The sequence below is a fragment of the Panthera leo genome, chromosome B1 (genome assembly GCF_018350215.1).
Source record: "Panthera leo isolate Ple1 chromosome B1, P.leo_Ple1_pat1.1, whole genome shotgun sequence".
NCBI classification, from domain to species: Eukaryota; Metazoa; Chordata; class Mammalia; order Carnivora; family Felidae; genus Panthera; species Panthera leo.
This window is the reverse complement of record NC_056682.1, coordinates 184,839,489-184,864,138: the sequence shown is the minus strand read 5'-3', so window position 1 is coordinate 184,864,138 and position 24,650 is coordinate 184,839,489. Positions and strand designations below refer to the sequence as shown.

The window sequence follows — 24,650 nt, the reverse complement described above, 5'->3', positions numbered from 1 at the left end:
TGAAAACTTACTTCTCAGTTGACTGACATATCAAAACGACAATTTAAAAGCGGGAGGGAAAAAAAAATAAGTAAAAGTCAGAGAAGTAAAACCTTGACCTATGCACTTCCCAGAGAACAGTAAGGAAAAGAGGGTGAGTGGGAAAGAGACAGAGACCAGACTTAGAACAGGCTGCTCGACAAGGTGTTAAAAAGTCCGAGGCTCTGGACTCCTTACACCCACACCTTTGATAGGGGAAAGTGCTAGGTTAAACAAGAAAGTTAAAAAAAAAAAAAAAAAGTTTGATGAAACATCAAGTATACTTGAGCGGTGTGATTGACAGCAAATTTAATGGCAATTTCTACTCTGCTGCTTTGGTCTATGGCGGCTCCTGTGTTAATAGTAACAGACTGAAGCTCGCTTTGCTGAGCAAGGAACCCCCTATTCATAGCAACTGCCAAGATGACAACCTCTGCTACAGTGACAGTTTTCTTATTTACAAAAAAAAAAAACAAAAAACTACCCAGCCAAAGCTCACTCCATACATAGTTTTTGGCTGTGCAAGGGGCCCTCAGCAGCCTACTCTGACCTCATCATCTCAAAGCACACACTTGCGAAGGAACCCATTTCCAGGCCCACAGGCAAACACACTCTTCAATAGATCTGGGAGGCTGCTGTTACGATGAACGTTTGCTTCATCTTGGCCATTAGGATTCTGCGCCTGCCACTTAGTGTCCCCCGCCCCCCTTAGTAATTCTCAAGTTGTCTGGACTTGTCGAGCCTAATTTCCTCATCTGTAAACTGGGGGATGGGGGTGGGGTGCTCTCACCTTCCTCCCAAACCCCTCGCAAGGATTCACAGAACCGATAGCAAGATGCACTGGTGCTCAGAACAGAGTTGCTGTCACGGAGATGTGGGAGGGCTCCCACAGGCTGGGCCTGCACTTCTTCCCAGTGTCCCTGGTGGGACAGGAAAGTCGTGCTGTTCAAAGAGTCATGAAAAGAAACATCTCAAAGCACTCAAGATCTTTGAAGGAAGTTTTAGGTTCTGAGCATCAAACCAGGGCGCGTATACAAAGTTGCTCTGATTTGCAGTCACCGGGGAAGAAAAAAAGGTTGACCAAGAAGACTTTTCTACTGAAATAAAAGGCTCCCTCCCATCCCCCAAAGGGCCCCTGCATGCTCTGATTTCTCCAGAGTCAGCATTCTGGCACATGTCACCGTCTAAAGAAGCCATCACTCTACAAGGGAAGAAAGCAGAGACTCCCCCTTAAGCCAGGAGGAATTATCTCCCGTGATGTGTCAGCTCAAAATCAAAACAGGGGAAAACAAAGATGCGTTTGATTGTTTACTCAAGGAGGAGTTTGAATGGGGAAAATGTGCTGCTGTGACCCCAAAGAGTCCCATCTTCTAAGAATATTAACCCAAGATAATTTAAATTCCCTTTGTCTCCTTTGGAGGAACTGCTTGCTTAACAGAAGAAAAAGATTTCAAAGGTTGTTTGAGATCTTCTGGTGATCTCTCAGTGCAGTGCAGAGAGGTACCCTGTGTGCGGATGTGCTGGGGGCACCAAGAACAAATTTTCATTTCGACATCCCAGGAGAAGCGATTAGGCCATCGCTGTTGTCACGATTTCTTCATAGCTTCTGGAATGGATGGCTCGACATTGGAAATTGAGTTGTTTTAAAAAGGAGTCTAAGTTCTAAGGCTTTCTTTAGCCTCGACAACTATATTTCTAGAACTACAAACACGAAAGTTCTGGTCTGTCCTCTGTGGAGGAGACGAAGCAGGAAAGTTATCTATGGCCAGACACTGGTTGCCACAAGAAAGAACACTGGCTTCCCAGGTAGGAATTCCTAGCTGCTTCTGGTTCTCCACCACTTCTAAGGAGAGGGCTTTGATTAAAGCACCTGAATGTCTGGACTTCCAAAATGGGTTGGATTAAATGTTGACTATGCTTCCTCCCCACTCAGTCTAAGAGTCGAATCTAGAACAAAGAAACCTGAACGAGAGCACTGAACTATGAGTTAGCTGACGTGGATTTTAGTTCTGCTCTGTTAACTGGTTGTGTGACCTTGGATGAGTCACAGGAAACATGAAAACATTCACCAAGCACTCACTAAGTACCAGGCAATGAGCATTACAAGCATTATCATACCAATGCCTCATAAGAGCTTTGTGAATACGCCTCGTCATGATGTTCACCTTGGAGAGGAGGAATTTGAGTCTCAGAAAGGTCAGGCAGCTCCCCTGTACTCCCCCAGGCTGCAAGTGGAAGGAAGGGTGAAATTCGAATCAGTATGACTGGACACCAGAACCCAGCCTCTTACCACCTACTGCTACCCAACGATGCGACCTTGCGACTTTGCGGAAGACCTAACTTGCCCGTGTGACTTCAGGAGAGAGTTGGGAGATCACGTGTGTACAAACGCGTGTGCCTCTACGGTCTCTGAAGAGCACAAAGCACTACAAAGGCTGGGGATGTGGCATTGGTTCCACCTACATTCGAGAAGAACCCTCAAATACGTTTATAGTCAGCTCAAGATGCGATAGCAAAGTGCCACAGTCTGGGTGGCTTGCAAATAACAGAAATTTAGTTTTGCAGAGTTCCACAGGCTGACAAGCTGACGCTGGGGTGCCAGCATGGTCAGGTTCTGGTGAGGGCCCGCTTCGGTTGTGACTCCTTATTGTATCCTCGCAGCGCGGGGAGCAGAGCAGAGAGAGCGAGCTTTGTCATGACTCCCGTAAGGGCACTAATCCCGTTTGTGACGCCTCCACCTCCAGGACCTCATCTCATCCCAACTACCTTTCAGGGGCTCCAGCTTCTAATACCGTCACACTGGGGAGGAGCATTTCAATATATGAAAGCGGGGGGATACAAACATCCAGTCCATAACAGAATGATCAAGCCATCTGTCCCTCTGAGTTGAGCAATCAACGGGGGAAGGGGGCAGTAAGTAGAGACCAGAGAGATTCTTCCTCCTAAATCAAGAAACAAGGCTGATGGGCAATGAGATGCTCAGTGTGGCCTCTCCTCCTTTTCCAAGAGGTGGATCTCTTGACCTCCATGTCCCATCCATTAACCCGACAGCTCGTTCTTGTTCCAGTGCCTTCTGCTTATATAAGATGTACTTGCTTTGCAGGGAGAGGGGTAAATACGTCACCCACTGGTTTGCCTTTGGGATAAGCATGTAATGTGATATAGGAGGCATTAGGTCAGAGTGCATGCTTCTAACCCCTTCTTCCCAGAGGAAAAAGTTAAGGAAATCATTGTGCTTCTCCCTTCCAATCCTGTCACATGTATGCCAAAGCTGTTTGCTTCTGGCTAAATGGAAAGTTTCATTGTCACCAGTGACTAAGCATTTAATGGTGCATTTTCTTCCCCACAAGGAGCTAACGAAGAAGGCATCTTAACACCAACTCCCCAAAGACCAGTCACATGCTTTCATAAATAAAATAACCAAAAGTAAATAAAATTGACAAAATATATTTTGAATGGGTAAAATAATGGAACTATTTTTCCAAATAATGGAACTATTCTCCATCACCCCCCCCCCCCCAATATTTATCAAGACGTTTCCTGGCAATACTAAGCCAGAATTCTCTCTCTTGCATCGGGTTCTACATTTCTCCCCATCGCACCAGTGGCCATTGACATCCAATATATTTTAATTATTTTCTGTATTGTTTGTTCATAGCATCTGTACTAGAATTAGGGTGATGATATTACTTATTGTCTAAACCAAGAGATTTTGGAGAGAGGAAAGGAACACTAATAGAGATTATGCCATGATAAACTGGAAACATTCCTGGAAAAACGAAGGTATGGTCACTCTAACTGCAATGCAAGTTCTATAACCTCAGGGAGTTGGTTCTGACTTTTTCACACCTGTGTCTCCACTGTCTAAATTAGCACAAGACACCCATGAGATGCTCAATAAATAGGTACTGAGTCACCGTGGCTCTGAGCACCTGCTCTGAGTAAACTGCAGGGGTTCAAACTCTGCTCCAACACCAGTTAATTACCAACCCCTCTGAGGTCCTACGAGCCAGGAACCTCCTCTGTGGCCCGAGCTACTTCAAGCTGTCAAAGGCAAACAAAAGGGTCCCGACAAGGGCAGTGGTAGACAGATTCGACACACTAATATACAATTGATTAAAAAAGAGGATAAGGCGGAGGAAAGGATGATAAATATTTATTGGTGCTCACCCAGTGCCAGGCACCGTGGTGAGGACTCTGCCTGCACTCTCTCATTTGTTCCTTACAGCCACACTGTATGGTGGGTACCATGTGGATTCCCGTTTTATGGATGAGAAAGCTGAGAATTGGACACTGAAAGGAACCTTCCCGAGGCCACACAATTAGTTTCGTGGGTGTTACGGCCGGCTTCCTGGCAGCCCTTCTATCCTGGGTGATTAATCTAAGCCAATTAACATATGATACTCTCAGGGCAACTGGGCGGCTCAGTCCGTTAAGCGTCTGACTCTTGGTTTCAGCTCAGGCCCTGGTCTCACGGTTCGTCAACTCGAGCCCTGCATCGGGCTCTGTGCTGACAGTGTGGAGCCTGCTTGGGATTCTGTTTCTCCCTCTCTCTCTGCCCCTCCCCTGCTCGCATTCTCTGTCTCTCTCTCTCAAAAAATAAATTAAAAAAAAATTAAACAAACTAACGAACAACAAAAAAAAAAACATACGAGACTCTCCTAGTGAATGTTAGTAGACCAGAAATGGTAGCATGTCCTACACTCGCCCAGTCAGACTGGAGAGAAGGACTTCTATTCCATGCCTGGGGTTTCTACCTCTCTTGCTTAGGGAAACCTGCCTGAGAAGAAAGCTGATACTCAGGTCAAGAGAAAGCTGATATTAAAATCGGCACAGTGGTAGAGTGATCAGATAAAAAACACAGGAGCCCTGTTCGATTTGAATTTTAGATAAATGATGAATAATGTTTGGTATAAGTTTGTCCCAAATACCACATCGGTCACACTTTTATACTAAAAAAGTACCAATTGTCTATCTGAAATTCAAATTTCCCAGGTGTCCTGTATTTTTATTTGTATTTTTGTTTGCTAAGTGTGGCACAATGGAGAGAAGGTGTCCACGCGATGGAGAAGAAACAGCACGTGCTACCTCTGAGCTTCTGGTTATGTGAGGTCATCGATTTCTTCACTGAACACTTTGGAATTTCTGTCACCTGTGCCCCAATGCATTCTAGCCCATGCAGCAAGTCAGAGGTTCTCAGCCAGGCGGGAAGGACGCAGAGCCAGTCACACCATCACACAAATCCTAAAGGGACAGAAACTGAACGCCATATGCAAATCTAAAAAAGCCAGTGCTTAGGACCTGAACTGGTTTTTTTTCAGAGCCGTAAGAATGCAGCTTGACAGACTTACTGGAATTCATCAGATTCTCCTCAGTCAATGTAAATTTTGTATTATAAAGTCACGGAACGCGAATTCACTTAAACTGTAAAACCCCTTCATGAATACTAACAAACTCCTAAAATTTCAACAAAGATAACTGTTCGTAGACACCAAAAACACAAACACATCTAGCAATTCCAGACTGAGGATCCCAATTTTAAACCGTTCATGACAAATCTCCTTGTAATTTTGTTTGGGGAAAAAAAGTCAATTAGCTCCATAGCAAAATTTGCCTTTAGATCAAACCTGGAGCATTGCAGAATAATCAAATTAAAGTAGGAAGAGAGTATAGGAATGAGCAGAACCAAATAACCAAATGGGTAACCATAGGACTGAGCTGGTGTTTAAGGGTAAATACCCCGTATGTGTGCGTGTGTGTGTGTGTGTGTGTGTGTGTGTGCGCCTTGGGCATACTATTTACTCAGGATCAAAAATCTCATGGGGGGGGGGGCGCACCTTGGTGGCTCAGTCGGTTGAGCCTCCGACTTCAGCTCAGGTCATGATCTCGCGGTCTGTGAGTTCGAGCCCTGAGTCGGGCTCTGTGCTGACAGCTCGGGGCCTGGAGCCCGCTTCGGATTCTGTGTCCCCCTCTCTCTCTGTCCCTCCCCCCCTCTTGCTCTGTCTCTCTCTGTCAAAAATAAATAAACATTAAAAAAAATTAAAAAAAAAAAATCTCAGGGAAATGGACCCAACACATTTATATGTGATGCCAGGTATGTCACCAATGAACAAAACAGGATGTTTGGGAAACAACAACATATATATATATATATATATATATATATATATATATATATGTATACAACTGGATTAAAAGAAATGTGATTTATAATATTCCTGAACATAATGTTATGAAAATCCTTTTTTTAAAAAATTTTTTTAATGTTTATTTTTGAGAGAGAGACAGAGTGTGAGCGAGGGAGGGGCAGAGACAGAGGGAGACAGAATCTGAAGCAGACTCCAGGCTCTGCACCATCAGCACAGAGCCCAACGCGGGGCTTGAACCTACAAACCGCGAGATCCTGACCCAAGCCGAAGTCGGACGCTTAACCGACTGAGCGACCCAGGCACCCCTAATGTTATGAATATTTTAACTGTCCCCAAATTAATCTATAAATTTAACAAAGCCCCAATCAAAATACCCATAGGTCTGTTTATTTGGGTGGGATCAGAGGAAGGTGTGATAAAATGTAAGTTTCATCTGGAAAAAGTAACAAATAAGAAAGTTGTAAAAAGCAAAAGCAAAGGGAAGGAGACTAACCGAAGCAGATGTCTCAAGTATTATAAAGCCAAAACAACTAGAGCAGTGTGGTACAACCCCGGAACTACCCAGGAAGCTCAAGAGAACAGAACAGAAAGTTCATAAACAGATCCACAAATATCTAAGGATTTGTTCAGTGACAAAAGTAAGCACCTAAAATTTGTGGGGGGCGGGGGAATGGATTCATCAGTAAAGAACATTGACTACCATTTAGGAGAAAAGAACATAAATGGCGTGGGAGTTTTGCTGGTAAGGAAGCTCTCTACACATTTTGGGATTCCCTGATCCCCCAGTCATTGTAAGGCGTCAGTGTGAATAATCCAAGAGTTACCAAGCTTCAGGAATAAGTCTTACCTGTTTCCTTTTTTCAGGGGGAAGTGATGGATCTCCATCCTACAAAGAAACAAATATTACATTTTACTTAAAAACAATATATGTGCTTGGATTCAAAAAACCAAACGAAACTATGAACTAAATTCAGACCCACCCGCTCCTGCCCTCTGCAGTCAATAGTGTCCTGAGCCAAATTCAAATATACTTTAAGAAAAAAGTATAAACGGAACCAGTTATTTTGGAAAAACCTCTAGGAAATCAGTTCCAACGAAACATATATACTTTCTTTTTTTTAAATGTTTTTATTACTTTTATTTTTCACAGAGAGAGAGAGAGAGAGAGAAAGAGCATAATCGGGGGACAGGCAGAGAGAGAGAGAGAGAGAGAGACAAAGAACACGAAGCAGGCTCTAGGCTCTGAGCTGTCAGCACAGAGCCCAACATGGGGCTCAAACTCATGACCTGTGAGATCACGACCTGAGCCAAAGTCAGACATTCAACCGATTAAGCCATCCAGCCATCCCTATACTTTCTAAAACTATGTGACACAAACAAATAAACTGGATTTATCACAATTATTTTTGAACAGAGCCAAAACTAAGATAATATTTCATTTGGGTTGAGTTGAATTCGTCTTTTAAATAGTTAGATCCAAAGGAATAATAGTGGACCCACACATGCTTGAGTTTGCTCTACTGGCAGAACACTTTTAGCGGGTAGGGAAGAAGGGATATGCTCAAAATAAGCAAGAATTAACTGAGCTCTTCCAGTCCACAGGCTTTCTGTCTTAAAAGGACCTGATTCCTCTCCCTCTTGGGCCACCTGGGAATAAAGAGAATTCAGGTTCAGGTGAATGTGTAAATGTTCAGTAAACTCTTCTATCTGATGCTGCCCGTGTGTAAGTCGACATTATTTTAACCTGCAGAATCTTTCTATTCTATTTCTGTTCCAGGATAACGATCTCAGTGCAGATAGCTAAACGTTAGCAACAGCGTTAGCACCGCAAAACAGAGACTGTATCTGTGAGAGAAAAAAGTAGGAAGCAAAATAGGACTCTGTAGTTGGTATCTTCCATTTCAGTGTGATCTGTATCCTTAAAAATCCTGCCACATGAAGACCCAGAGAGAATCTAAATGCTCAGGATAAAGGAAAGGTTAAAGAAATTATGGGAAACTTACTCTGCAACTGTTTTTTAAAAATGAATTGAATCTGTACGTGTGGCCTAGAGAGATGTCCCAAATAAAGTACTGAGTGAAAAGAGCAAATGTTGGAACAATATTCACACAACGCTGTTTAACAGCGCTCTGCAATGATGGAAATGTCCCAGATCTAACTGTCCAATACAGTGGCCACCATGGAAATCTATACCAACATAATCCAATATGGCAGCCATCAGCCAGCCACCTATGGTGACTGGGCCCATGAAGTGTGATGACTGAGCCTGATGAAGGGAGTTTTCAATTCTATTGGATTCTAATTAATGTGAAATGAGATTTAAATAATCACATGTTACTAGCGGCTTCTAGTGCAGATTTATAATATGCATCCTATTTTAAAAGCCCCATAAAAGGGTGCCTGGCTGGCTCAGTCGGTAGAGCATGCAACTATTGATCTCCAGTTGGTGAGTTTAAGCCTTACTTTGGGTATAGAGATTACTGAAGAAAAAAAAAAAACAAAGATAAAAAGTCCAATACAAATAAATTAATAAGTAAGCACATATAAACACACATAAACACATAGGTATATATGCCTATTTCACGGGTGCCAAAGCAGGTGGCCTGGAACCACATATACGTCAGCTAGCGACTAGGGCTGGGCTGTGGAGGAAATGGGTGACAACTTTCACATCTTAATATTTCCACTTTGGAACTATTTGAATGCAATCCTTTTTTCCCCCCCCTTTTTTAAATTTTTATTTATTTTTATTTATTTTTTATTTATTTATTTTTTTTTACGTTTTATTTTATTTTTGAGACATAGAGAGCATGAACAGAGGAGGGTCAGAGAGAGAGGGAGACACAGAATCTGAAACAGGCTCCAGGCTCTGGGCTGTTAGCACAGAGCCCGATGCGGGGCTCGAACTCACGGACTGAGAGATCATGACCTAAGCCGAAGTCAGTTGCCCAACCGACTGAGCCACCCAGGCGCCCCATTCCCCTCTTTTTTAAAGAAATGGCATGTCAAAATCCCTGCTTTATTTATTTTTTAAAATTTTAATTCCAGTGTAACCCACTTTGTGTCATAAGGGGACAAGGACGTCACCGTGACGTAACACGTACGATCAACTCTCGGTATTTCTTCTTCAGGGATTGGTGGCGCTCTCGAAGCTGATTGGCCATGAGTTTGTACTGGTCCCTTTCTTGCTGGCATGTGTCCAGCTCCTTGGAGAGGATCAGCAGAGCTTCCTTTTTACTCTCCAGCTTTCTTTTACACACTAGGTACTGCAAAACAAACAAATCCAAGCCGTTGGTCAAAAACATCAATGGACCTCCGTTTGCCACACGCCGTATTTGATAGACCCCGTGGGGCTGGTTTTGTTTTGTCGCCTTTTTTATTTTTAGAGGTCATATGCCCAGAGACATCAGTGAATGACACGTGCACCTAAAGATGGCTACGGTACACGATGTTCCTCTCCTGACAGAACCAAAAAGCCTTATATGTTTGTGAACTTTGGCAAACTGGGGTAAATAGATAAAATAATTTAACCGACATATAACGGAAAAAAGCAAAATATTTTTTAAAAAAATGACACAGATAGATAGTTGGAACCAAATTTTGTTTTAAAGGATGTATATATCCAGATAAGATTATGTAAAATCGTATTAAAATGTAATGGAATGATATACACAGAAAGACTATTCAATACAAATTTTGAAAAAAATGTTATTAACAACTCTTGGTAACAAAAGTATTTGCATGTGTTTTTAAAGATTTTATTCTTTATGCTTTTCTGTGTTCTCTAGAATAAGCCCTTACGACTATTCTGTAATTAAAAAAATACAAAAATGGCTATTAAAAATAACTTAATTGAACTATATATCACTGCAATAGATTTCACTTGTCCATTCAGCCCAGCAGACATTTTCTCACCTGAGAACATTTGTTCACTAACTCCACCAAGATATGTACAACTCCCATGGTTCCAATGCAGGCACCCACCCCCAGAGACCCACTCTGTGAGCTAAGTATTTTAGCCACACTTTGAATTACCCCCAAACAGTTGAGTGTACCTAGCTGAAACTCTTCTTCAGAGATACAGGATATCTTTGTCCCTCCTTCTCCCCATCACCACCCCCACCCCCCCCCCCGCCCCGACCCTGACCATGAACTACCCTCACCTGATAATCATCCACCACCTGGGCCACTGTGAGCCCGACTGGGACTCTTTTACTTTTATTGGATATATTGCACCGTCTGGCGTTATTCACATATGTGAAATGTGGCATTAAATACCTTTTGAATTTGCCCCGTAAAAGACCAAATTCAAAGCATTCATGAAAACAATTTATAGTTTCATTATACACTCTGACATGAGCACTTTGTCATTATGGACGCTCACACAAAGCAGAGAAATCAGCGCTCCCGTACCATTGGAGTCAATGCTCTTTTATGGACAAAAAGCATTACTCATATATAGTGCTTGCTTGGAACTGACTTTGTTAAGTTCAATTTCAAATAAATGAAAGGGGAAAAAGAGAGTTTTGTGCATTAGCACAATTTTTTTTTCCTTAAAAAAAAAAAAAGTAATTGCTTAGCTTTAAAAACAAAGGGGAAAGAAAAGCCATTCTGAGACGGATTTGCGTTCTAAGGGAGGACATTTCCACCTTGGGTGAATCTTATTCCTGGCAGTAATGAGGTTGGAATCCTGCCTTAAAACGTCCTGGATTTTTAAGACTTTGACATCGCCTTCATGGAAGCAAAATGGTTGTATTGCCACTGTGATTTTTCAAGAGTAAAATCCCCAGTGAGTAAATATCAGAGGAGAGTGGCTCAAAAACCCTAAACGGCAACATCCTAAAAGAGGTATTGAGATTTCACAGGAAAAATCCCATTTACACACAATTTAGCCAATCTGCCCTTGTGCCTCCGGTTCTGCGGCCGAGATCAGAGGCCTGGGTTGTCAGTGCTGTTAGTCCTGGTGGCAGGAAGATGGCCACCCTTGTCCCTTCAATTGATCAGATCCAAATCTGAGGCCCCAAAGATACTTAGTCTCCCAACTTTGGGGAAGAAAACCCCAGGTTGCATGGAGACGCCGTAAGGTGCTGTAGGCAAGATTGGCTGTAACAGCCGGTCTACTGAAGGAGAACAGGGAAGGGCCACCACCTAAGGGCAAAGTGGAAATTCAAGTTTCCTGACCTTGAACTGCAGTCTGATGGGATCAGAGAGAGAAGCTGTTTCTCTCCCAAGGCAAGGTCCAAATCAGGCCTTGGAAGCTGTGAGTTAAGAGGACTCCCTTCCCTTGGGTCTAAGGTGCCCGGCAGGAAACAGGCACAGAGGCCTTTGCCAAGGCCCCGTGACCTGGGATTTGATGAGTGCAGTCCTGCAGTTCTAGTCCCTTCAGGGCATGGAAAACAGGACAGTTATTCCTTCACCAAAGGGGAAGAAAGCAAACTCATTCTGTGCGGAACCTAGAGCCCCAGCAACAAAAGGGTGGTCTCGAGGAAGCCACTGCTGGACTGCTCTTCCTTCTGCTATGGTCTAGAACAGCCAACTGCAAAAACTGCATTGTGTCACTTATTTTTATCAGTAGAACCCTCAGGCTGAAGCCTCATTGCTGCAGCAGCTCAAAGCGGTGCTGCCCTGGCGAAGGTGGGGACACCTCCCCCACAGCGCCCTGACCCAGGTGTGGCAGCACCAAGAAGGAACACTAAAAAACGCTGCTCTACGTCCCCCTAGGATGCTCATGAAAATGCGGGTTCCCGGCCCCAGCTCAGGGAACCCACTGACTTGGAATCTGGAACCGGCTCAGGAATCTGCATCGTTAGCACACGGCACGGGTGATTCTGACTTCATCTACACTTGGAAAACACAGGCTCCGGGGACCTCCAGCCTCGTGGCATCTTGGAAGTTAGAACCCCAACTACAGTAGTCTGGAGAACCTGAGAAGCCAGCGGCAGCCCACGGGTCCAAGGGCGAGGCAGGCTCTCAGGACTGTTCCGGGGATATCTGAGCCACTTTGTGTAGAAGAGAAGGGTTCTGAATAAGTTCAAGCATGGACTATGTTTTATTGCATCTGATCAAAGAGCTTACATATATTATTAAAATAACAATAGAGGGGCGCCTGGGTGGCTCGGCTGGTGAAGCGTCCGACTTCGGCTCAGGTCATGATCCTGCCGTTCCTGAGTTCGGGCCCCGCATCCAGCTCTGTGCTGACAGCTCAGAGCCTGCAGCCCACTTAGGATTCTGTCTCCCTCTCTCTCTCTGACCCCCCTGCCACTTGCGCTCTGTCTCTCTCAAAAATAAATAAACACTTAAGAAAAAATAACAACAGAAAACTCTGGAAGGGTTATGTGTGTGGAGGGGATGACACTGGGGAATGGGATGGAATTTCTTGTACTCGTTCTAAAATGGTGATGGTTTAGTCCCTATGGCAGCCATTTCATATCCCTCCAATTGGAAACAAACAACAACAACAACAACAACAACAACAAAAACTGCAAGGAAAGGAAAGGGTCCCCAAGAGCCTCCTTGCTGGCAGCTGTGAACAACCAGCAAGTGCATGACTCCAGCCCCGGTGGCGGGGTGGGGGGGGAGGGGGGGAGAGGGCAGAGGGAAGGGGGGGGGCAAAAATAGAACAGAAAGCCAGACAAGCCAAGTTACCGTACTTGAGACATTTCAGCTCCTAAAGGAGGATGATGGAGGAGGTGGACAGCAGAAAATCACCAGGCAGAGCCAGAAGGCCTCCATCCAGAAGCAGGTCTAGTGAGGAGCTAATCATGAACTTTGGGGACCCTGGGAGAGCCACAGAACAAACACACACTGCCTGGTCCTCGGTTTCCTCCCTTGGAAAATGAGAGGGGTTCCCAGGTGCCCTATAACTTGAGCAACCCACGATTTTAACACCACCATCCAACAGCACTGGGGGTAAAGGGTGTCTGAGAAAACACTGGGGGTGAGGGGCTCCCGTCCAGGAAGTATGACTCACTTCAAGCACCCAGAAATCTCTTCTTCTGCCTTATCTAGGATGGAGCTGGCTCAACGATTTCCAGAGACGGGCCAGGACAGTGGCAGTTCCAGAATCTCTAGGTAGCAGAGGCTAAGGACACTACCTGGTTGCAAAGGGTGCTGGGCTGAAGCTGTGTTTGCAATAACGATGTACAATAAAACGAGAAAAGGCCAATGTCTATGTGGTCGACGTTAGTGTCTCCCTCTGACATGTCCAGTTCTCCTTTCCTTCCAGGCACATGGCAGGACTGTCCCTCGTCATGCTCTGGAGTGATAGAGCCATGTAACTTGCTTTATCCAGTAAAGTGGCCCTGGAAGGGGCACGAGGGACTCCCAGGGTGAAAGCACTGAAGAGCCAAGGTAAGAATCACCAAGCCTTCTCCTCCCCTGCCACAACACATATTGCTATGGAGACGTCACAAGAACAAAAGAGCCTGCAGTGTGGTACCCACATGGCAGACAACTGCCCTGATGAGTCATCTGGGTCCACGGAGAAATTTACATGATCCAGAAGTAAGACTTTGCGGTTGTTAAGGTACAGAGATTTGGGGGAGGTGTTTGTTACTGCAGCATAACTTAGCCCATCCTGGCTCATACAGTCCATGTCAAAGAACAGGAGCACAGGGAGCCTGGTGGAGATTATATTTGTGCACCCCACCCCCCACTGTACTGCTGCTGAATCACCACAACGATGAAGACACACAAGTATTATTATCATCACTATTAACAAAAACCAAAGTTTTTGTGACAAATGCTTTCCATGTATGTGTGCCTTCCGTGAGGTTACTCTGCTATCATCACATTCATTTTCTAACGAGGAAATGAACTTGAAATGAAAGAGTTCATGTAATGTGCCCAGGGATGGACAGAGCCAGAATTTGAACTTAGATCTTTGTAGGGCCAACCCCTTGAAACCCCAAATCCTGAAAAACTAAGCATTCTGTGAAAAAGAAAGAAAGAGAGAAAAAGAAAGAAAGAAAGAAAGAAAGAGAGAGAGAAAAAGAAAGAAAAAGAGAGAGAGAAAGAGAAAGAAAGAAAGAAAGAGAGAAAGAAAGAAAGAAAGAGGAAGAAAGAAAGAAAGAAAGAAAGAAAGAAAGAAAGAAAGAAAGAAAGAAAGAAAGAAAGAGAAATCCTCAGAATATTCATGGAGTTGGTCACTACATTGAGTCGGTATTCCCAGCACAAGGAGCTATGGGAGGGCAGTTCTGAATTTGGCTACGTTTTAGACCTAGAACAAATGAGTGAAACCTTTATCTCTTCACCCACTCCCCTCTAGATCTAGGGGGCCTGCCTCTTCTTTCCTCAGATTCTAGGCCTGAAGGAAGAAGGAAAAAAAAACAAAAACCCAAACCAAGAGGATCCACAAGCATCTCTCCCCTGTGCTTTTTGGGAGGGAGCCAAGTGGAAGCAATGAGTTTTCTATCCACTTACAAGAAATGGGATAAACTAAGGGTGTCAGAAAAGAACCAGAGGGCTGTTTCCTCCAAAGAGGCTTGGTCGGAACAGTCTTGTGTAAGCTGTAGCTGGTCTCAGCCACTCATTCAACAAATATTTTCTAGGTGCCTTCTCTGTGGGAGGCACTGAGCCAAACACCGGTCTCCCCAAGGGATAAATGGTCCTGTTGATTTTGAAAATGAAAAACATGATACCTGGATAACAAATCTTATTTCTACAATCCCTTATGGGTTTTTCTGAATCCCCCGACATTCGGAAAACTGAAAACATGTTCACATCCCATTAGTGACCTCAGCTGATGTGAGGGTGTTTATTCTTTTTTTTTAGTTTTATTTATTTTGAGAGGGAGAGAGAGAGCACATGTATACAAGAGGTGGGGGGGTGAGGGGGGGGGAGAGGGAGAGAGAGAGAGAGAGAGAGAGAGAGAGAGAGAGAGAGAATCCAAAGCAGGCTCCACACTGTCAGCGTGGGACCTGATGTGGGGCTCAAACTCATGAACCGTGAGATCATGACCTGAGCCAAAATTAAGAGTTGGACACTCAATCGACTGAGCCACCCACGTGCCCTAGATGTGAAGGTGTTTATGGTCTCTATGCCACTAAATGTCAATATTCATACATTTGCTGAAGACAAATCAATGTGTTTGATTATTGACTAGTCACTGCCCTGGAGTTTGCTGGGGCCAATACACAATGTACCATATGCTTAAGGCATTTCCTCTCAGATTCCAATAACTTCAGGAACTGAAACGCCTCTGGGACCCAAGGAGTTTAGACACAGGGAACCTGACTTTTATTTGAAAGTCACCCTTGCAAATCTCTACATAGTCTTGATGACGTGTGTGTGACTAAAGTCCAATCTTTCTTGGACAATAATTGCCCCAAACGTAAGCATTTATTGGATATTGACTTCCTCACATAGGCCAGGAAAAACTAAAAGTACATTACATGCAGAAAATCTTCAAGCTGCCTTAAATGCTATGTGTCTATTCCCACAGCCTCCTAGTTTCTTTGTTATTTAGAATTAGCATTGAATGCTGGAGCTGGGATAAACCTCACAGGTAACCCAAGCGACTTGCCCGACTGCAAAGAACAAGGTTTCTGGCCTAATAGTGTTTTCCAAGTGGTGGGTCACGACACATTAGTCTGGGTAGTGAAATTAATTCACCTGCAATGTCATTTTCTTTAAAAAGAAAAAAAAAAAAAGATGCAGAACAGAAGATATCCGTGTGCATCCCATGAAGGTAAGCATTGTTTCCCCAAGCTTTTCTTTTGGAGCATGTGTGTAGGAATAAACACACGTATCTGCGTATCTTCACACATTTAGCGTGGACTGCCACTCTAAAAGCCTATAAACCACTATTCTGTAAAAAGCCACCCTGCACATGTGTTCATTCATTCGATGGATGTTTCACGAAGGCCTCCAAGGGAGGCAAGAGTGGGATGGAGGTTGGCTTTATGGGCAGGGGAGGAAAGCTACATACAGGAGATGGCACTTGATGCATTTGGAGAGTTGAGTGGGCATCATGGCGCCCAAATAAAGGCCATTATGTCATGGAGATAATTCGTTCTTTGGGACTGAGGCACAACCCTGATTAGTTAATACCTGCTCTGCCCCCCTCACTGGGCTTCAAACAGAAGGTGCCATGCTAAAATTGGACTTTGTACACTTTTTCAAAATTCAAGGTACTACGTACATGGCACTTAAAGCGAACGAAACACTTTCACAGACATTCTCTCATTTGATGGTCAACATTGTGTGACAAGTGGGACAAAAACTGTTTTCCTCATTTTAAAAAAGAGCTGAGATTGTCTTCCCCAGGGTAACAGAACTAACTACTGTCAGCTCAAACCAGGACTCTGAAGTACAAATTCCAGGCTCTTTTTAGTATGCTATATTGGTCCCAAATACATTAGTAGTAGGTCCACACATTACCTCTCTTAGATCTAACCATATTTAAAAAAAATGTCTATTTATTTTTGAGAGAGAGACAGAGACAGAGAGAGAGCAGGGGAGAGGCAGCAGAGAGAGAGAGAGGGAGACAGAGAATCTTCTACACTGACAGTGAAGAGCCCAGTGTGGGGCTCGAACTCTTGAACTGTGAGATCTTCACCTGAGTTAAAACAGGAGTCGGTCCCTCAACCGACTGAGCCTCCCAGGCGTCCCAGGGTCTAACTACATTTTTAACCAAACGCTCTCAGAGATGACTGTGTACTCGGAGTGGTGCATTTTGACTCATAGTGTGTTGAGGCCTCGTTTGGAAGACAGGTGGCCCTCCTGGGACCCTTTTCAATCATATTCCACGGGGAAGGACTGAGGCGCAAGAGGCCACCTAGCCATCCGCTCGGTCACCAACCAACTCCATCACGGAGAGTTCTGGCCGCCTGTGTACTGATGAACACACTGGGCTCTTCGCCGGCTGAGTCACGTGGATGAGACGCATAGTTTTTCAAAGGGCACTTGCACACGGTTACGTAAGCTGTGACTCAGGCCCCGGACCCTCTTCTCTTCATTCACTCAAAACCTTACCCCCCTCAACCAAGGGGATCGCCTTCAGTCCAATGGGCTTTCCCGTCATCTCTTGCTGGTTTCATCCAAGTTGGTGTCACCAGCTCAGCCTCTCACCTGCGTTCACTCTCGTCTCTAACTCTGTGTCTCCATCTGAACATCTGAGAGGCAGCTTCAACTGAACCCTCACTATCCCCTTGAACTTCCCTGCCCTGAATCTTCCCCATTGGGAAGTGGTACAAACCATGTTTGGTCTTCCATGAAACCTTGGAGTCCTCCTTGCTTCTTCTCTTTTGCTCGCAGCCCTCATTTACTTCATCAGCTAATGCCACGGGCTCTACCTTCACAGGGTATATTGAATCAGGTACTGCTCACCCACTTCCCCCACTCTCACTCTTGTTCCAGCCACCATCATCTTTAAGTTTATTTATTTTCAGAGAGAGAGAGAGAGAGAGAGAGAGAGAGCGAGCACAAGTCGGGGAAGGGAATAGAGAGGAGAAAGAGAGAATCCCAAGCAGACTCTGCACTGTCAGCACGGAGCCCCATGTGGGGCTCGAACTCATGAGCCAGGAGATCATGACCTGAGCCAAAATCAAGAGCCAGACACTTAACCGACCGAGTCACCCAGGCGCCCCCGCCATCATCTCTTGATTAGACCGTGGCCCCAGCCTCTTGCTTCACACTGTCTGCTTCTACCCACCTACAGTCCCTGCTCCGTGTCATAATGAGAATGATGCTTCTTAACGGAAAGCAGATGGGGACATGTAGTGACTCAAAGTCCCCCACGGCCTCCCATCACATTTAAAACAAAACCCAAAGTCCTCCCACTTACCCTTGCTCACTGCTCTCCAACCTCACTGGCCTCCTTGCTGGTCTATGACCACATCAAGCCCACTCCAACCTCAGGGCCTTGGCATTGCTGCTTCCTCTGCTTGGATTGCAGACTTGTTCCCTGGCTTCCTTCAGATCTGTTGTTAACGTCTCCTTCTCAGGAAGTTCGTCCCTGTCTGTAAACACCCAGACTCTCAATCCTCTTACACGGTGTTACTTTCCTTCATTGCACTTAATACTTGATCTTGAGTTATGTAACTGATGACTATTGGTTTATTTTCAACATCTCCCTCTCCATGGCCACGAGTGCTTTGCTTTTTCATTCTAGGTACCCCACATTCAGAATGATGCACGGTATATAGCTGGTGCTCAATACATACATATAACGAATGAGAAAATGTCATGCATTATCTTACTATATCTCACTATAGCCTCAACGGTCTGTGTGACACGTGTGGTTTTATCCCCATTTTATGGATTCTCAAACTCGCAGCTGGTAAAGACCACAAGAATCACCTAAACCAGACTCCTAATCATACAGGTGTGGAAACTGGAACCCAGACCGTGCACTGACTTACCCAGGGCTGACTAGTAGGACCCAGAGCTGGACCTAAGCTGAGGGTTCCTCTCAGCCCAGTGCGTTTCTCTCCACACACCAAATTAAGGCACGCATCCCTGGCGAGACATAAGTGCCTATAAACGTAGAATGGTGCCTGGTACTTTTTATAGCAATAAAAATTATTAATAAAATAAAAGAGAGAGTAATAGATGATAATAAGTAGCCTGATCATCATTCATTAATAGTCACGAACTATAGTATGCTAAATGCTATAAAGACATACAAAGTTCCCAGAAACACAGGAAAGGCAGCTTAAAGCAATGGTTGAGACCATGGCAGAAGGAACTGGGACACTGCAGTCAGATCTTGACTTTACCGCTCACTAGCTATGTGACCAATTACTTAGCCTCTCTGTGCCTCAGTCTCTCCATCCGTTCAGTGGGTATGATTATAGTATCTTCATAGGGCTAGTGTGAGAATTAAAAGAATTAGTATGTGTGAAACATTTACAATAGTAAGTGCCGTATGTGCATTGCTATTCTATTTTTCATCACAAGGAGAGGATCACAGCTCGGCAAAGAAGGTGCTCAGAGAGTCAGAGGAAGATGTGAATGTTTGAGACGGATCCCAAAGGACAGGTGGAAGGATTGTTTTGCTGGGAGGGTAGCTGAGGTTGTGACAGGTAGTGGTGATGGGAAAACCGTACTCCTGGCAGGGAAACGGTCCCAGCAAAGCTCAGAGGTGAGATGCCGGAAGACAGGCTGTCCGCATGGCAAGCAGCATGCTGGGCTGTCTTGGGCGGAGGGGTGGGAACGAAAGCTACCTAAGATAAAGCTGGAAAGAGAGACAGATGGGTGGTCAGGTCAGAAAGGGCCTGGAAGTGGTGTTGAGGAGTTCAGATTCGATTCTTCCAGCAAGCAGGAGCCCCGAGGGTCTCTGAATAGGGGAGTGACATTAAGAATCCTTTGAGGAAGACAATTTCGGCCTGACATCAATGCAGTGTAAATTATCTTTGACTATACAGCTTGGGTAAAATTTGCTGCCAAGCTCGCAGGGGGAGGGGAAGGCAGCTGGGGTTCAGGGCCCCGCTTTGCAGACACACCTTTGGATCCTGCAGTTTGATCTGATCTGTCAGGCCGACAAAGAACACACTGGCTTTGCTGTTTCTTAATGTGGATTCTGTTATCACCTTGTCTAACGCAGTTCTGTTAGGCGGGGTGCTACCCAGGCAACCGGCTGCAGGCAGGGGGTTAGCCTCAGCCACGGCAGCTGCTATCAGAATCTTATCAGTGGGCGGACGGGTCACGTGGCTGCCCAACCGCAGGTCAAAGGGCGGAGACGAGCGGGGGCAAACCTCACGAAACCGGCCGCTCTGGCCAGGGGATACACACTTGGTTCTCCCTGTCTTCCATCGTTGCTCCCCAGTCAAGGCGTAGTTCTGCCTGTTAAGTTCATGTGTGGCGTGGGGGCCACGCCCCCTCTTCACGTGTGGCGTGGGGGATATTTGCTCTCTTCTCGGCCCAAGAAAAGGAGGGTTTGGGTTTGTTTTCAGTAAAGGAGAAGGAGAAAACAAATTAGTATTTTTTGAACGCCTACTATGTGTCAGGCACTGTTAGGAGTAATAACGATGAGAAGTGTAGACTTTTATTTCATTAACAATAGTAATTAGTGACATAGTGACCACTATTTAGTGAACATTTTGTTCCAAACTGTACGCAATGATCAACTTGAAACATTATATTCAATCCATACAGCTGCTCTATGACATAGGTTGTAGGATTAGCCCCATTTTAGGCAGGAGAACACTGAAGCCCAATGAGGTCAATTTATCCTTCATTCCTAAAGTAGTAGTCAGTAGCAAAGCCAGACTGTTCTCTGCGTTGGGTTCTAAGCAACAGGACCCTTTAGCTGTAAGTGACAGTAACTGATACTCTAACGCAGGAATGTACTGGAAGAATATTGGCACTCATAGAATTGGCAGAAGGACAGAGAAGTCGACTTGGAAACAAGTAAGCAGCGAGATGACTCTGGTGGCTGCAGGCAGGATGAGGAACCACCAGGTCTCAGTGCAGGAAAGATGAGGTTACAGGCCACCGATCGGGGCAGAACGGGGTAAAGTTTCAGCTTCTTTATCTCTCACCTCAAGGGGTGGCCTAAAGCAGATCATGTGCCATCCTTTGCCTGGGGGAGCACAGGACACCCACATTATAGTCTTGTGCTCTGTCCCTGCAGATTATATCCAGGGGTAATGCCCTCCCACCCGGGGTGTTGGTGCAAAGAGAAATGAATGCTGGGGAGTGAGAAAACAACGACTGTTCACCACACTAACCTGGGTAGATCCATTCTATTGAGCTTATTCCTCAACTTTGCTAAGGTCCTCCTTCTGGTGGCTTGTGAATAAAGGTTGAAAAAGAAACAGTGCACATTTAATAACAATTCCTTTTATTCTGATTAACCTCTGAGACTCTATCAATCACACCCAGAAACATATACAGTGGTGAAGTCTACACGCTGCCGTGGGGTATACACCTACCACCTGGAGAAAGGAGAAAACCACACACCAAGTACACGGGGTAATCAGTGAACGTGAATGCAATAAACGGTAAAATATGCCCGGTTTTCGGCACGTATGCTAGACCTCGTGAAACACTTTTATTATCCTCTCCAAGATAGACTTCTTTTGAACTGCATTTCAATTGTATTTTTAAAGCACAACTCACAAGTCATTTGTCGATGTCAATCCCTACCTGCATACAAACGCCATGTAGGTAGCCTTGTGCTCTCATCCTAAGAACCGAGACCTACAGTTTTCACCACTGAGCGGCTTTTATCTACCCACTTACTGTTATCTGCAATAAAGCAAATCATAATTTGCTATAAGGAAGATCATAATAATTAAACGACTATCTGAAATACCACATTACTGTTTAGATGGCTTTACAGCTAGACAAATGCGATGAGAGATAAAGGTGGCCAGGCTGTCAGGGAGGGAGCCTCTCTCCACCGAGTGACTCTCTCCCTCGAACAGTGACTCGTGGTCCTTGGCGATTTTTACGGATGGGGTCAGGCTAGCTCTCGTTAGCCGCTGCGAGAATATTACCTGCTAATCCCCAAAGGCTTCACAACGTGCTGATAAACTCGTGTGGCTGAAGGGTTCGTGTTCAGGAATAATTTAGAAACTTCTCAACTGTAGGCTCCCTCTTTTCTGAGAGGGATTTCCCCCTCTGGTCCTCCTCTACTTCCTGCTTTCTCACTGCCCTCTTCTTACCCTATTCTCCGTCCTCCACCCAGGAATACCTCCTTTCTCACCCAATATGTGGCTTCGGGCAAACAGTATCCGACAATCGACATAACTTCAACTTCCAATAAGCCACTCCCTCCATTCTCAGAAGCCCTACTCTGCCCTGCCCAGTGATGTCTGGTCGGGACCATCACGACAGCCTCCTCTTGCCTCCTTACCTGTCTGGTCCAGGTACTAATCCCTTTGAAAACCATACATCAGGTCCTGCCACTCACTCACCTTTAAAAATATCCCTGTTACAGAGATTGGCAAACAAGAGCTCTGCGGTACCTGGCTGCAGTCCGCTTCGGACTCCTCCTGCCCTTTTCCTGACTCCTGGTAACCATGTGACATTCCAGGTACACCTGAAGTAGGGCATCACAGCCACCAGCCCACCCATCTGCCTCCCCACCAACTGAGGCCTCCCTGCAGCCAAGGTCCAACTCATTCACCTTTGCGTCTCCAGAGCCAAGCTCCTGACCAAGAGCTGAGTGCTCAATACACTTTACATTTGAGATGTAAATGAATTTTGATTCCTGCTAAGCTGAAATATATTTACCTATTTGTAATATATTGTTTAGGAAGCTAATCAATTATTATTTATTATTAAGCTTAACTCTCGAAAGTCCATTTTTAGCATCATTTAGAAAAAGAAATCTGGTGGGGCGCCAGGGTGGCTTAGTCAGTTAAGCATCCAACTTTAGCTCAGGTCATGGTCTCCCGGATTGTGGGTTCGAACCCTGTGTCAGGCTCTGTGCTGACAGCTCAGAGCCTGGAGTCTGCTTCAGATTCTGTGTCTCCCTGTCTCTCTGCCCCTCCCCTACTTGCACTCTCTCTCTCTCTCTCTCTCAAAAATAAAAAATAAACATTAAAAAATTTTTAGAGAAAGAAATCTGGTTGCAAAAACTTGATATGTATGGAGAGGTCACAAGACAGTTCCTATAGAATTGCCATAATGGCATTTGTAATTTCACCTCATTTTTATTCCTTAAAACGAGAGCTTCCCCATATCACAGGGGCATAAACTTCCTTTACACCTTTATTCTCTGAAATCTTGCAGACTGACCACTCCAGATATACAGGACTGTCACTTAGGGACACACTGAACCTTGCCAGGCAGAGTTTGGGCATCTGTGGAGTAAGATGCTAAGTGGGGCCAACCCCACGTGGACAGTCATCTCACGGAGGTCCTCCAGCCTGCGGCCATCGTGACCACACCACACTGACTCACCCGTGGGAGCAGCCTTTGCCAGCCACGATCACACCCCAGTCTCCTAAGCACGTCCACAGCCCTGTTCCAAATCTGTGTTCGCCTCTGTAATTTTTAGATAACATTTCAGCAATTTCAGGTTGGTAACAATGATTCTAATGCCATTCTCTAAGATGACTTCTTTTTTTTTTTTTATGATCTAGCTTTCTCTGAGTCACCATGGCGGCTTCCCCCTCTTCAGTATTACTTTCGACAGGCAAACTTTGATGATTTGAATGCCCCAGGGGATGTGCTGGAAATTTAAGTTAAGTGAGATTTCAGGTAATTGGAAGAGTTTATAATGTGAACTATGGTAGCTGGGGGGTATGTGAAATTCACTGACAGTCTTGGTTAAGTGAAGTTAGGAATAACGAGGGTTTGCCTGAATATCTATTTCAATCCTTCCCTCCTGTTATTCCTTCCTTACTCCCTGTCCCCACCTTCTCAGTCTCTGTACCGTCTGAGTGCACCCCTGTTCTTTTCAGGCCAATAAAGATTAGGAGGAAATGCAAGGAAAAAAGACTGCTTTCCTTCTAGTTGGCCATAAATGGGCTAGGAAATCCCTCTCATTTGCTGAAGACGGCATATATTTTTAAAGACCATTGTTTGCCTAGAGCGACTTTGCTCTCTCCCCAGCGCTAGGCTGATCTGACCTTGCCTCCGGCCGAGATGCTGATGGCAAGGCGTGCAATTCAGGTTTGTTTCACAGAGATCCAGGATTCGGGATGGGGCACTAAAATTGCCCACGCATCTGAGGTTCACCCTTTTCCATCCAGGCTGCCAGGGGCCTGGGGTACGTAGCTGTAGCTGACAGCCCACATCACAAACGCTCACATATACAATGACATATTAAAACATGTAACAGTCACACATGGAATGGAATGAGAGATTCACTAGGCATTTCATTATGGGATAATAATTCAATTCCATTGCAGAAAGCTTTTCTTGTGGGCTGGGTAGCAATAAAAAGCCAACAAAGCATGGACAACATTTTGGTCAAACTGTCTTTGAAAGCTATAAAATTGCTGTGGCTCATCTTCCCCCTGTCTCAAAAAGAAATCATAAAAAAAAAAAAAAAAAAAAAAAAAAAAAAAACAACCCTGGGGCACTTGGGTGGCTCCATCGGTTAAGCTTCCCACTTTAGCTCAGGTCATGATCCCATGGTTCATGAGTTCAAGCCCCGCGTGGGGGTCTGTGCTAATGGCTCAGAGACTGAAGCCTGCTTTGGATTCTGTGTCTCCCTCTCTCTCTGCCCCTCCCCTGCTCACACTCTGTCTCTCCCTCTCAAAAATAAACATTAAAAAAATAATAAGAGAAAAAACCCCTAAAATCCTTACTACTGTTGAGCCACAGTGACCGCTGTATATCTATCTGCCCCTGACTTCTCAGATCTGCCCTCAAACACCATGAGGCAGTGCCTCCACTTCCCAGATGAGGCTCAAGTCGTTTGCAGAACTCCAACTGATTCCAGGACTATCCTTTAACAAAAAGGAATTTGGGAGGCACAGAGACAAAGGCACTATTGATAGACACGACATGGCACCTGGGATTTAGTGTGAAATTATGTGGCTTCCATGGCCATCACCTACCACTCACCCCCTCTGTATCTCA

At 45.0% G+C, this 24,650-nt stretch overlaps 1 protein-coding gene across 5 annotated transcripts in view; it reads right to left on the bottom strand.

Annotated features, from left to right (window-relative positions):
* Window positions 1-24,650, bottom strand: part of CCDC149 (coiled-coil domain containing 149) — a 94,677-nt gene that overhangs the window by 49,981 nt on the left and 20,046 nt on the right. For 3 of the 5 annotated variants that reach the window (XM_042936779.1, XM_042936782.1, XM_042936780.1), the window contains exons 2-4: window positions 9,272-9,433; window positions 7,015-7,053; window positions 2,184-2,243 (exon numbers count right to left, since the gene is read on the bottom strand). In XM_042936779.1, the coding sequence (XP_042792713.1) occupies window positions 2,184-2,243; window positions 7,015-7,053; window positions 9,272-9,433 (261 nt within the window). Of the gene's footprint in view, window positions 1-2,136; window positions 2,244-5,106; window positions 5,263-7,014; window positions 7,054-9,271; window positions 9,434-24,650 lie in introns of those variants that run through there. The other 2 variants (XM_042936783.1, XM_042936781.1) reach the window with 2 other exon arrangements.